The sequence below is a fragment of the Salvelinus namaycush genome, unplaced genomic scaffold (assembly GCF_016432855.1).
Source record: "Salvelinus namaycush isolate Seneca unplaced genomic scaffold, SaNama_1.0 Scaffold243, whole genome shotgun sequence".
Classification (NCBI taxonomy): domain Eukaryota; kingdom Metazoa; phylum Chordata; class Actinopteri; order Salmoniformes; family Salmonidae; genus Salvelinus; species Salvelinus namaycush.
Window position 1 is genome coordinate 137043 of NW_024059264.1, and position 12076 is coordinate 149118.

A 12076-nucleotide genomic window follows, 5' to 3' on the forward strand; every position below is an offset into this window, starting at 1 on the left:
TCGAGGCATGGTTCACATCAGGCAATGCTTCTTGTGAATAGCAAACTAATGTTGTGAGTGTTTATGGGGCAGGGCAGCTCTAACCAACATCTCCAATCTCGTCTCATTGATTCAACTCCAGGTTAGTTGACTCCTGACTCCAATTAGCTTTTGGAGAAGTCATTAGTCTAGAGTTCACGTACTTTTTCCAACCTACACTGAATGTTTAAATTATGTATTTAATAAAGACAAGAAAAATACAATAATTTGTATGTTATTAGTTTAAGCAGACTGTTTGTCTATTGTTGTGACTTACTGTAGATGAAGATCAGATCAAATTTTATGTCTAATTTATGCAGAAATCCAGGTAATTCCAAAGGGTTCACATACTTTTTCTTGCCACTGTATGTACCTCAATTACCTTGTACCCCTGCACATCAAATTGGTACTGGTACCCCATGTATATAACAAAGCTTTTCATTTCTAATTATGTATCATCATCATTTTTCAATTATTTCTCTATTTTCTCTCTACATTATTGGGAACGGCCCGTAAGCATTTCACTGTTAGTCCACGCCTGTTGTTTACGAAGCATGTGACAAAATGTTATTTGATGAAATCCTATCCTCCCTCTCTCAATGACCCTGGTCCTTGTAAAGCTGCATTCTCTCCACCTCTAGTCTCTCCCTCTCTATCTGCAGTCGTCCAGACTCAAACTTAAAGAACTGCAGCCTCTCTTTCTCTAACTGCAATCTGTCCTTCTCCAGGCTCCGTCTCTCGCCCTCCAGATCTATCATAGAAAGCAAGGGTTTATTCTCCTTTCTCTCATTCTGTCCATCCACAGCAGAGGAAGATGAGGTGGTAGGGGTGGAGGAGGAGGGAGGGCCTTGCTGGGGGGGAGCAGCAGCCCGTTCTGATTGGTTCATGAGCAACAGCCTAAGTCTCTCTTTCTCCAGCTGCAATCTCTCTTTCTCCAGCTGCAATCTCTCCCTCTCCACCTCCGACTGACTCAGTCTCTCCTTATCCAGTAGGAGTCTCTCTCTCTCCACCGCAAGCCGCTCCGTTTCCACAGCCAGACGCTGCTTCTCCAATTCCACACGCTGCTTCTCCAAACCAACCAGAAATCCCGTACTCTCGTGATTGGCCAGTCCTAACCCAGCAAAGCCCATTCCGCCCAATGAGAGGTCCCGATTTATCGAGGTCGCCGTCCCCTTTGAGGCACTGAGCATTCCAAACTCAATGTGTGAGAAGACTTCCGGGATAAGTACATCGCGCTCTCCCATGTCGGGTAGGAGAGAGGGGAAACAATCTTCTTCATCATCATCCTCCTCCTCCTCCTCACCATCTCCCTCTCCGCTATCACCCTCCAGCTGACAGAGAGAGAGGAACACAGAGACAGAGGGACTCCGATCATTGATATACTGATTAACGCAATACATAAATGCTGGCACGCACACTAGTGATGCGCGGGTCAGCTGTTTGTTCACAATTGCTAATAACCCAATCCGCAACAGCCCGAGTATATGTACCTCCCTACGTATATAAATACCTCCCTACTCTTTTACATTTGCACACACTGTACATTATTTCTATTGTGTTATTGACTATACATTTGTTTATGTGTAACTCTGTGTTGTTGTTACACTGCTTTGCTTTATCTTGGCCAGGTCACAGTTGTGAATGAGAACTTGTCCTCAACTGGCCTACCTGGTTAAATAAAGGTGAAATAAAAAAATCTATTAAAAAAATTTGATAAAGTGAAAATCTGAGGCCCACACCGACCCGCAATATAGAAAATGCGCTGTACAGTCAGATGGCGGAATTTTTTTTGGACAGGCCTTTTTTGGACAGGCCTTTTTTTGGACAGGCCTTTTTTGGACAGGCCTAGAAGAATAATAAAGCCTTGCTCACCAGAATGATGTCATAAATCGATAGAATGGATGTGTCAAATCTAGTTGATGTATGTAAAGTTTGTTCTCTCTTCACCATTTAATCTCTGCTTCTCTCGAGCAGCAAAGACTTTTAGGGATGGGGAGAAAATGCTATAACATAAAATAAACAGAAAGCATTTTCTGTGCAACATTTTCAAATGACATCAGTTTGACCGTTTAAGGAAATTAAAAGCTGTTAAAAATGACCCAACATGTTGTTGATAAGATCTCAGTTCGGCTTGGATGCATATTTCATGTGATACTATCTGAAATACTATCAGCTTTTATGATGCTGATAAAGATAGCACCGCCACCTATACAGACAGTCCCTAACCGTGCATTCATTCTCTCAAGATCCTGAAATAAATTATAGTTAATCCACTCCTGTTCCGAAGTCAAAATGTACATTTGGTGTATCATTTTACTGCGAGAAATGCTTAATTCTGCACCAGTTAATATTATTAGGCGTTATGAGAGGTTATAGACCTACAGTCAGTGTCCAGATTTAAGTAATGGCTACTATTCCATTGAACCCATCCGAACAGTACAGTTGACATGATATTTTGAAGTCCATGTCTTGCAATTGTCGATTTTGTATAGCGACCACAATCACACATAATAGGCAACTGCCATCATCCTCTTTTACCACTGAACCAAATCAATAAAAAAAAAAATATTTAAAAAAATGGAATACCTTCGATTTATTTTCAACTCTCCATTTCGCAGCTTTTCCTCTTATTGAATTAAACTTAGACATTGTCTTTTTTGCCTCAGCGGACAGATGTTAACTATCTCTGCCCAAGTTCCCAAAAGCATTTGTCAATTGGTGTATTTGGCACGCTACAGTTAGACCATAAAGCTTAGGCTACGCACTAACGCCAGATAAAAATAATGATAGAAAAACCACAATATAGCCTATGAATATGAATTTCACAAGAATTCTACATTTACACATTTTTTTTTTACATTGTTTTCCCTTTATTCAACCCACAAATCACTAATGCACACACACAGAGATCCTCACCCTGTATCCATTGGCCTCCTCCTCCATCTTAATCCCTGTAGACATTGCGTGTCCGCTGGGCTCTCCAAGATCCGCCAGGTCCTGCCAGTCGCACTGGGACTCCTTGGGAAAGCTAGAGAGGTCGAGCGACTGGTCCCTTGAGCCCAGTGAGGCGTTGTGTTCAGGGGAGGACGGATCATACTCTGCCTTCAGCCCTGTGGAGAGAGACAGCTCAGCACGGAGCTGCTTCCTCTTCATTAGCGACCGCCAGTCCAGGTAACGCCGCTTCACCTGGAACCACACACAACCATTACAAACAGAGGTGATGTCACAACTCTCAAGATTCATCCGGAAGTATAGGTAAATCTGTACTGGGAAGGAGGAGCCCAATGGAACTACTTCCAGTGAATGGGGCTGAATGAAACTATTGAAATGCGGCCCTTGTATGTCGGATACTTCATGCTATCTTTTCAGTGTTGTGTTCGAGACCACCTAAATCAAGACCAAGACCCGAGCAAATCAAGTCAAACTCATGGTGGGGATTTGACACTCACAATCATGGTCTTGAACTGGACTCACATTTTTGACTCGGTACCCGACAACCTCGCCCCCCTCCCAGTCTTAACAGTTGAAGATGTCCAGTATTTCTGTGTTAATATTTCAGAAGAACGTATGGATTCTTTAGACATTGAGAATGGTGAGAAGAAAAGGCATGCTGAGGGCAAACAGAGAGCCACTACAAATGATCACTAACCCAAACAGGTTTATACTAGATTTTAAAAAGTACAACTTCCCCTGGTCTCCCCTTACTAATAGTGAGCGTGCAACTTTCAAACAATTTCCCCCCACTCTTCCCTCCCAACAAATCAAGGAAATTCTGACAAGCGCGACAGATATTTTTCAACCAAAGTAAAGGACAGTATATGATTAAAGTAGGAAGCCCAGGTTTCAATAGGCGATAAAATACTAATTTGTCATTAAAGGAGAGTGGATATTTGTGCTTGCAAAGCGTGTTTATGTGCTGACTCGTAAGAAATTACGAGTCCTCACTGTCCGAGACCAAGTCAAAACAGAGTAGAAATGTATCTGACACAAGACACTCAATATGCGGTCCAAAGACCGGACTTGAAGATTACAACACCGTCTCTTTTACAACATCATTTGTCAGTATGGAAGTCCTCTCCTAGCACACACCTCTGAAGATGTGCGTAGCTCGCCCTCTCCCAGTGCGTTGACGCCTCCTGCTACCTCCTCCCAGGCTCGTCTCTTCAGCTCGTTGATGGCGGTGTTCTGCTGGCGGGAGAACAGCACGTCTCGTCTTTTGTGGATCTCCCGGATCAGCGCCTGCGTTTCACGAACGCTGTAGTTACTCTTCCTCTTCCTCTTCAAGTGTTTCATCTGCAGGAAATCCAGCCTGGCGGTCAGGAGGGGCGCACACACAGGTGGACAGAGAGATAGATCACGGAGGGATGGCGAGACAGAAGTCTTACAGAGGGACTCTGGAAGTGACAGGGACATAATTGGGCAAAGGCATGGAGAAGTGTGAAAGAGGGATGGATGGATGAATAGATACAGAGAAAGGGAGAGAGCAGTCAGGCTAGCTTGGACTTCAAGAAGTGAGAGTTATAGATTGATGGATGAAGGTTAAGAAGAATCCCGCTGTCCTGCCTCAGGTGACACACTCCCTTAGTTCACGCAAAGGCCAAGGTTCACACAGCACAGGTGCAGCAGGTGTCCTCAGGCAACCAGAACAGAGCTCAGCTTCCTCCTGAAAGACAAACACAGGAGAAGAGAGCAACCAGAGAGCGATTAGGTGATCAAAATGGTGGTAAACTTATCTTCAATACAACTCAAAATGGGTCTGTTCTGTATCTTTATCTGTCACAGGACAAACACATGCTTTGACAGACCCAAGAGACTGCATGTGTAAGAAGACTGCTGTATATTTCTGAGTATCGTAGGAACAAAGATGTGCTTGCAGGCAACCATCATTTCAAACCATGCCACAATCATGTTGTTTTTCATTTATTTGGGGCGACGATTGAATGATGGGGGAACAGCTAGTTATCATAGCTGTCTTCTCTCTCTATTTTCTGAGGTGAGACGGGGATCAGGATAGGTTCCAGTTTGGACTATGTAAAACTCACTGTAGTGCTTTGCATTATGTTTTTTGTGAAAAGCCTCAGCTAGCTTGGTAACGTAGCCTAATCGGCGTTGTTTGTTGATCCGTTAGCTACAGTAGCTAGCTAACATGCACACCATCACGTTTGCACCGTAAAAACTCAAACCTCCACAGATCATTTTTATTAAGCCGAAATGGCAACGCTCGACTACTTAATGCTATGTATGATTTTTGTTAAATAACTCACCTTATCAATCGTAGAGAATACATTCGATGCTCATCAACGCCAAAATCTGAATCGGAACGACACATTTTTGAGACGCACTGTAAACATCCTTCCCATTGGTCCGTCCATTGCTACCACCAATTTTGACGTGTAACGTTCCACCCCCATCAGTTGTTCCGGATGTGGGTCCACAAGTCATGTGTTGTTATAGCTAGCTGTCATGTTCTTGAAGTGTAGCAAACACTACTGTTCAGGTGACATTCTGCCTTATCTCTCATGCGTTGCTAGTTAACTATGTTTTTGTGGTTTGCGGCATTTACAGTGTTTAAAATGCTGACACCGTTGCCTCACAGCTAGCAGTTAGCTAAAATGGCTAGATACTTCACAGAAGCTGTCAGTGCTAGCCAAATGCAATACGAGAGGTGACGTTAGCTAAAAGTGGAACTTCTGTCTACCGGTTCTTCACTAAAACTGGCCTTAAAGGGAGGCGTGCGCTGGGCATTCCGGTGTGACTCGTGGACCCAGTCCGAGTGGCTGCTGGCAGCCCGGTGTGTGCAGCGCAGGGAGAAAGAGAATCGGACAGTTAATGTTTGCCAAATCAGCCATGGTCCGTTGAATGTGTTATTCCTATAGAAAATAATAACTTGCCATGTTCTTGAATATCTTCTTCTTTCTTCTATGGTATTGTAATGAAACAGCAGGGGTCAGGTCTCGAACCCTCGACCTTCTAGCCCGAGGACCGGCGCGCTATCAACTGTGCCGCATACAGGTGACTTCTGACGTGGACAGTTTAGCCACCTCCAGTGCACGCTTCTTCTGTTCTTCATCCACACAATTGACCAATATAAACTCGCTTCTTGTCACCTTGATTGAATGCACCTTTCCCACTGCTTTCTTCACAGTCCTCGATGTGACTAATGGTTTTCCCAAATGAATTTCCTTGTCTAAAAAACGCAGCCCAATAAGAAATGCATTATTGGGCCGGTCCTTGTCTTCTACTACAACGTTTGCTTGTTTTGTTCCATTCTATTTTCCATTCATTATCACACACTTCACTTGCCACACTTTAAGATTTGAGCACAGTCTGCATTTCCTCCCACGAGCACACCGCCATCGGCTTCTCCCAAATCCCCCTTTAAATTCACCAAATACCCTTCAAATAAGCCTAGACCTCTTCATCTGAAAGGGTTGAGCGCTCTACATAGCCTCATTCCCTGGAGGAAAATACTAAGGATGGCGACACAGAGCGAGAGATAAAGCACACACTTATCTCCCACATTGCCCCATCAAAAATATTTATTTTAAGTGTCCTGCAGTTCCGTTCTTCACCACATGATGCCACTGTTGTCTTTCCTATTCCCTGAGAGTGGTTTGGCAGTGCTCTATCACAGGGATTTCCTGCCGCTTTCCGTTCCATCTGTGTGTTTAAAAATAGTTGGAGGAGAGAAAGTGATGATCCCAAACAAAGTAGGTGTGTCTGTGTGTTGCTTTACTCTCCATTTCAACCTCTCCTCCCACAACTGTTTCCTTGCTATCAGAGCTCAAACCCTCAGGTTTGTGTGTGTATTTTATTATAAACCTGTCTCTCCCTCCCTCTGTCTCCAGGTAGCAGTTCTGTCCCAGAGTATTTCTGTATCATGACGAGGCAGTTTATGGAGTATGAGTGGAGTGTTGTCCACAAAGCAGGATCGGAATGGGAGCAACTGACCATGTTCTATAGACACTGGGTAACCATGGTGATATATACATCACTCTCACATCCATGGTGATATATAATACACATAGACTTGCACACTGACTCATACACATTACATGCAGGAAACCCCCCCCCACACACACACACACACACACACACAGTCACACACTCAAACGCACATTAATTGATTGTGGACTACAGGAAAAGGAGAACCGAGCACGCCCCCATTCTCATCGATGGGGCTGTAGTGGAACAGGTTGAGAGCTTCAAGTTCCTTGGTATCCACATCAACAACAAACTAGAATGGTCCAAACACACCAAGACAGTCGTGAAGAGGGCACGACAAAGCCTATTCCCCCTCAGGAAACTGAATAGATTTGGCATGGGTCCTGAGATCCTCAAAAGGTTCTACAGCTGCAACATCGAGAGCATCCTGACTGGTTGCATCACTGGCTGGTACGGCAATTGCTCTTCCTCTGACCGCAAGGCACTACAGAGGGTAGTGCGTACAGCCCAGTACATCATTGGGGCTAAGCTGCCTGCCATCAAGGACCTCTACACCAGGCGGTGTCAGAGGAAGGCCCTAGAAATTGTCAAAGACTCCAGCCACCCCAGTCATAGACTGTTCTCTCTACTACTGCATGGCAAGCGGTACCGGAGTGCCAAGTCTAGGACAGAAAGGCTTCTCAACAGTTTTTACCCCCAAGCCATAAGACTCCTGAACAAGTAATCAAATGGCTACCCAAACTATTTGCATTGTGTGCCCCCCCAACCCCTCTTTTTACGCTGCTGCTACTCTCTGTTTCTCATATATGCATAGTCACTTTAACTATACATTCATGTACATACTACCTCAATTGGGCCGACCAACCAGTGCTCCCGCACATTGGCTAACCGGGCTATCTGCATTGTGTCCCGCCACCCACCACCCCCTCTTTTACGCTACTGCTACTCTCTGTTCATCATATATGCATAGTCACTTTAACCATATCTACATGTACATACTACCTCAATCAGCCTGACCAACCAGTGTCTGTATGTAGCCTAGCTACTTTTATAGCCTCACTACTGTATATAGCCTAGCTACTTTTATAGCCTCGCTACTGTATATAGCCTCGCTACTGTATATAGCCTGTCTTTTTACTGTTGTTTTATTTCTTTACTTACCTATTGTTCACCTAATACCTTTTTTGCACTATTGGTTAGAGCCTGTAAGTAAGCATTTCACTGTAAGGTCTACACCTGTTGATTTGATTTGATAATTGGGCTGCTCAGTCAATGTCAGATTGACAGAGCAGCACAAGGACATCAAGTACTGATATCATCGCTGTTGACTAATCTTAGTGCTTTCCTGTTTCCATAGTGACATAACTTGTAATTCTGTTACTGTGGCTTGCCTTCATGTAACAAGGTTTGTTTGACTTCAGAGACGCATCCACACAAACTCAAAGTCCCTCACACACACAGAACCCTGTGTCAATGTCTGGACTACAGAGACCCATCCAAACACACTCAAAGTCCCTCACACACACAGAACCCTGTGTCAATGTCTGGACTACAGAGACCCATCCAAACACACTCAAAGTCCCTCACACACACAGAACCCTGTGTCAATGTCTGGACTACAGAGACCCATCCAAACACACTCAAAGTCCCTCACACACACAGAACCCTGTGTCAATGTCTGGACTACAGAGATCCATCCAAACACACTCAAAGTCCCTCACACACACAGAACCCTGTGTCAATGTCTGGACTACAGAGACCCATCCAAACACACTCAAAGTCCCTCACACACACAGACCCCTGTGTCAATGTCTGGACTACAGAGACCCATCCAAACACACTCAAAGTCCCTCACACACACGGAACCCTGTGTCAATGTCTGGACTACAGAGACCCATCCAAACACACTCAAAGTCCCTCACACACACAGAACCCTGTGTCAATGTCTGGACTACAGAGATCCATCCAAACACACTCAAAGTCCCTCACACACACAGACCCCTGTGTCAATGTCTGGACTACATAGGTCCATCCCTACCCTCACACATAGAACCCTGTATCAATGTCTAGTCTACAGAGACCCATCCACACACACCATGATCATCACACACACAACCCTGTATCAATGTCTAGACTACAGAGACCCATCCACACACACCATGATCATCACACACAACCCTGTGTCATTGCCTGGGACAGGGAAAGTGTTCAACCTGATAAGTGATGATTTTGAATGCCTTATGGGTAGAACAATGGTTGTAACCATTAAAATGATTACTCTGTACATGCAGTGCCTTCAGAAACAATGCATTTTGTTGTTACAGTCTGAATTCAAAATTGATTAAAAAACTAAAATCTCACCCATCTACACACAATACCCCATAATGACAAAGTGAAAACATGTTTTTAGAAATGTTGGCAAATTTATTGAAAATGAAATACAGACATAACTAATTTACATACAGTTGAAGACAGAAGTTTACATACACTTAGGTTGGAGTCATTAAAACTTGTTTTTCAACCACTCCACAAATGTATTGTTAAAAAACTATAGTTTTGGCAAGTCGGTTAGGACATCTACTTCGTGCATGCCACAAGTAATTTGTCCAACAATTGTTTACAGACAGATTATTTCACTTATAATTCACTGTATCACAATTCCAGTGGGTCAGAAGATGACATACATTAACTGCCTTTAAACAGCTTGGAAAATTCCAGAAATTGATGTCATGGCTTTAGAAGCTTCTGATGGGCTAATTGATATCATTTGAGTCAATTGTAGGTGTACCTGTGGGTGTATTTCAAGGCCTACCTTCAAACTCAGTGCCTCTTTGCTTGACATCATGGGAAAATCAAAAGAAATCAGCCAAGACCTCAGAAAAAAAATTGTAGACCTCCACAAGTCTGGTTCATCCTTGGGAGCAATTTCCAAATGTCTGAAGGTACCACGTTCATCTGTACAAACAATGGTACGTAAGTATAAACACAATGGGACCACGCAGCCATCATACCGCTCAGGAAGGAGATGTGTTCTGTCTTCTAGAGATTAACGTACTTTGGTGCGAAATGTGCAAATCAATCCCAGAACAACAGCAAAGGACCTTGTGAAGATGCTGGAGGAAACAGGTACAAAGTATCTATATCCACAGTAAAACGAGTCATATATCGACATAACCTGAAAGGCCGCTCAGCAAGGAAGAAGCCACTGCTCCAAAACCACCATAAAAAAGCCAGACTACGTTTTGCAACTGCACATGGGGACAAAGATTGTACTTTTTGGAGAAATGTCCTCTGGTCTGATGAAACAAAAATAGAACTGTTTGGACATACAGTGGGGCAAAAAAGTATTTAGTCAGCCACCAATTGTGCAAGTTCTCCCACTTAAAAAGATGAGAGAGGCCTGTAATTTTCATCATAGGTACATTTCATCTATGACAGACAAAATTATGGAAAAAAATCCAGAAAATCACATTGTAGGATTTTTAATGAATTTATTTGCAAATTATGGTGGAAAATAAGTATTTGGTCACCTACAAACAAGCAAGATTTCTGGCTCTCACAGACCTGTAACTTATTCTTTAAGAGGCTCCTCTGTCCTCCACTCGTTACCTGTATTATTGGCACCTGTTTGAACTTGTTATCAGTATAAAAGACACCTGTCCACAACCTCAAACAGTCACACTCCAAACTCCACTATGGCCAAGACCAAAGAGCTGTCAAAGGACACCAGAAACAAAATTGTAGACCTGCACCAGGCTGGGAAGACTGAATCTGCAATAGGTAAGCAGCTTGGTTTGAAGAAATCAACTGTGGGAGCAATTATTAGGAAATGGAAGACATACAAGACCACCGATAATCTCCCTCAATCTGGGGCTCCACGCAAGATCTCACCCCGTGGGGTCAAAATGATCACAAGAACGGTGAGCAAAAATCCCAGAACCACACGGGGGGACCTAGTGAATGACCTGCAGAGAGCTGGGACCAAAGTAACAAAGCCTACCATCAGTAACACACTACGCCGCCAGGGACTCAAATCCTGCAGTGCCAGACGTGTCCCCCTGCTTAAGCCAGTACATGTCCAGGCCCGTCTGAAGTTTGCTAGAGAGCATTTGGATGATCCAGAAGAAGATTGGGAGAATGTCATATGGTCAGATGAAAAAACTCAACTCGTCGTGTTTGGAGGACAAAGAATGCTGAGTTGCATCCAAAGAACACCATACCTACTGTGAAGCATGGGGGTGGAAACATCATGCTTTGGGGCTGTTTTTCTGCAAAGGGACCAGGACGACTGATCCGTGTAAAGGAAAGAATGGGGCCATGTATCGTGAGATTTTGAGTGAAAACCTCCTTCCATCAGCAAGGGCATTGAAGATAAAACGTGGCTGGGTCTTTCAGCATGACAATGATCCCAAACACACCGCCCGGGCAACGAAGGAGTGGCTTCGTAAGAAGCATTTCAAGGTCCTGGAGTGGCCTAGCCAGTCTCCAGATCTCAACACCATAGAAAATCTTTGGAGGGAGTTGAAAGTCCGTGTTGCCCAGCAACAGCCCCAAAACATCACTGCTCTAGAGGAGATCTGCATGGAGGAATGGGCCAAAATACCAGCAACAGTGTGTGAAAACCTTGTGAAGACTTACAGAAAACGTTTGACCTCTGTCATTGCCAACAAAGGGTATATAACAAAGTATTGAGATAAACCTTTGTTATTAACCAAATACTTATTTTCCACCATAATTTGCAAATAAATTCATTAAAAATCCTACAATGGGATTTTCTGGATTTTTTTTCTCATTTTGTCTGTCATAGTTGAAGTGTACCTATGATGAAAATTACAGGCCTCTCTCATCTTTTTAAGTGGGAGAACTTGCACAATTGGTGGCTGACTAAATACTTTTTTTGCCCCACCGTAATGACCATCATTATGTTTGGAGGAAAAAGGGGGAGGCTTGCAAGCCGAAGAACACCATCCCAACCGTGAAGCACGGGGGTGGCAGCATCATGTTGTGTGGGTGCTTTGCTGCAGGATGGACTTGTGCACTTCACAAAATAGATGGCATCACGAGGAAGAAAATGATGTGGATATATTGAAGGAACATCTCAAGACATCAGTCA

General features: G+C 43.8%; 1 protein-coding gene across 1 annotated transcript; it reads right to left on the minus strand.

The window, feature by feature from the left end:
* Positions 1 to 367: 367 nt before the first annotated feature.
* Positions 368 to 5387, minus strand: LOC120038933 (myb/SANT-like DNA-binding domain-containing protein 4). The gene is made up of 4 exons (XM_038984474.1): positions 5283 to 5387; positions 4108 to 4681; positions 2935 to 3204; positions 368 to 1349 (listed from the first exon to the last, which is right to left on the minus strand). Exons 2-4 carry the CDS (start codon positions 4429 to 4431, stop codon positions 615 to 617), a joined length of 1329 nt encoding a protein of 442 aa, XP_038840402.1. The 5' UTR covers positions 4432 to 4681; positions 5283 to 5387; the 3' UTR covers positions 368 to 614.
* Between the last annotated feature and the right edge of the window lie 6689 nt (positions 5388 to 12076).

Excerpts from the sequence above, each read along its gene's own strand:
- LOC120038933 (XM_038984474.1), bottom strand. The coding sequence starts at position 4,431 with ATGTCCCTGTCACTTCCAGAGTCCCTCTGTAAGACTTCTGTCTCGCCA. Across the intron at positions 3,205-4,107 it reads AGCTACGCACATCTTCAGAG|GTGAAGCGGCGTTACCTGGA; the intron begins GTGTGTGCTAGG and ends GTGTGGTTCCAG. Across the intron at positions 1,350-2,934 it reads AGGAGGCCAATGGATACAGG|CTGGAGGGTGATAGCGGAGA; the intron begins GTGAGGATCTCT and ends TCTCTCTGTCAG.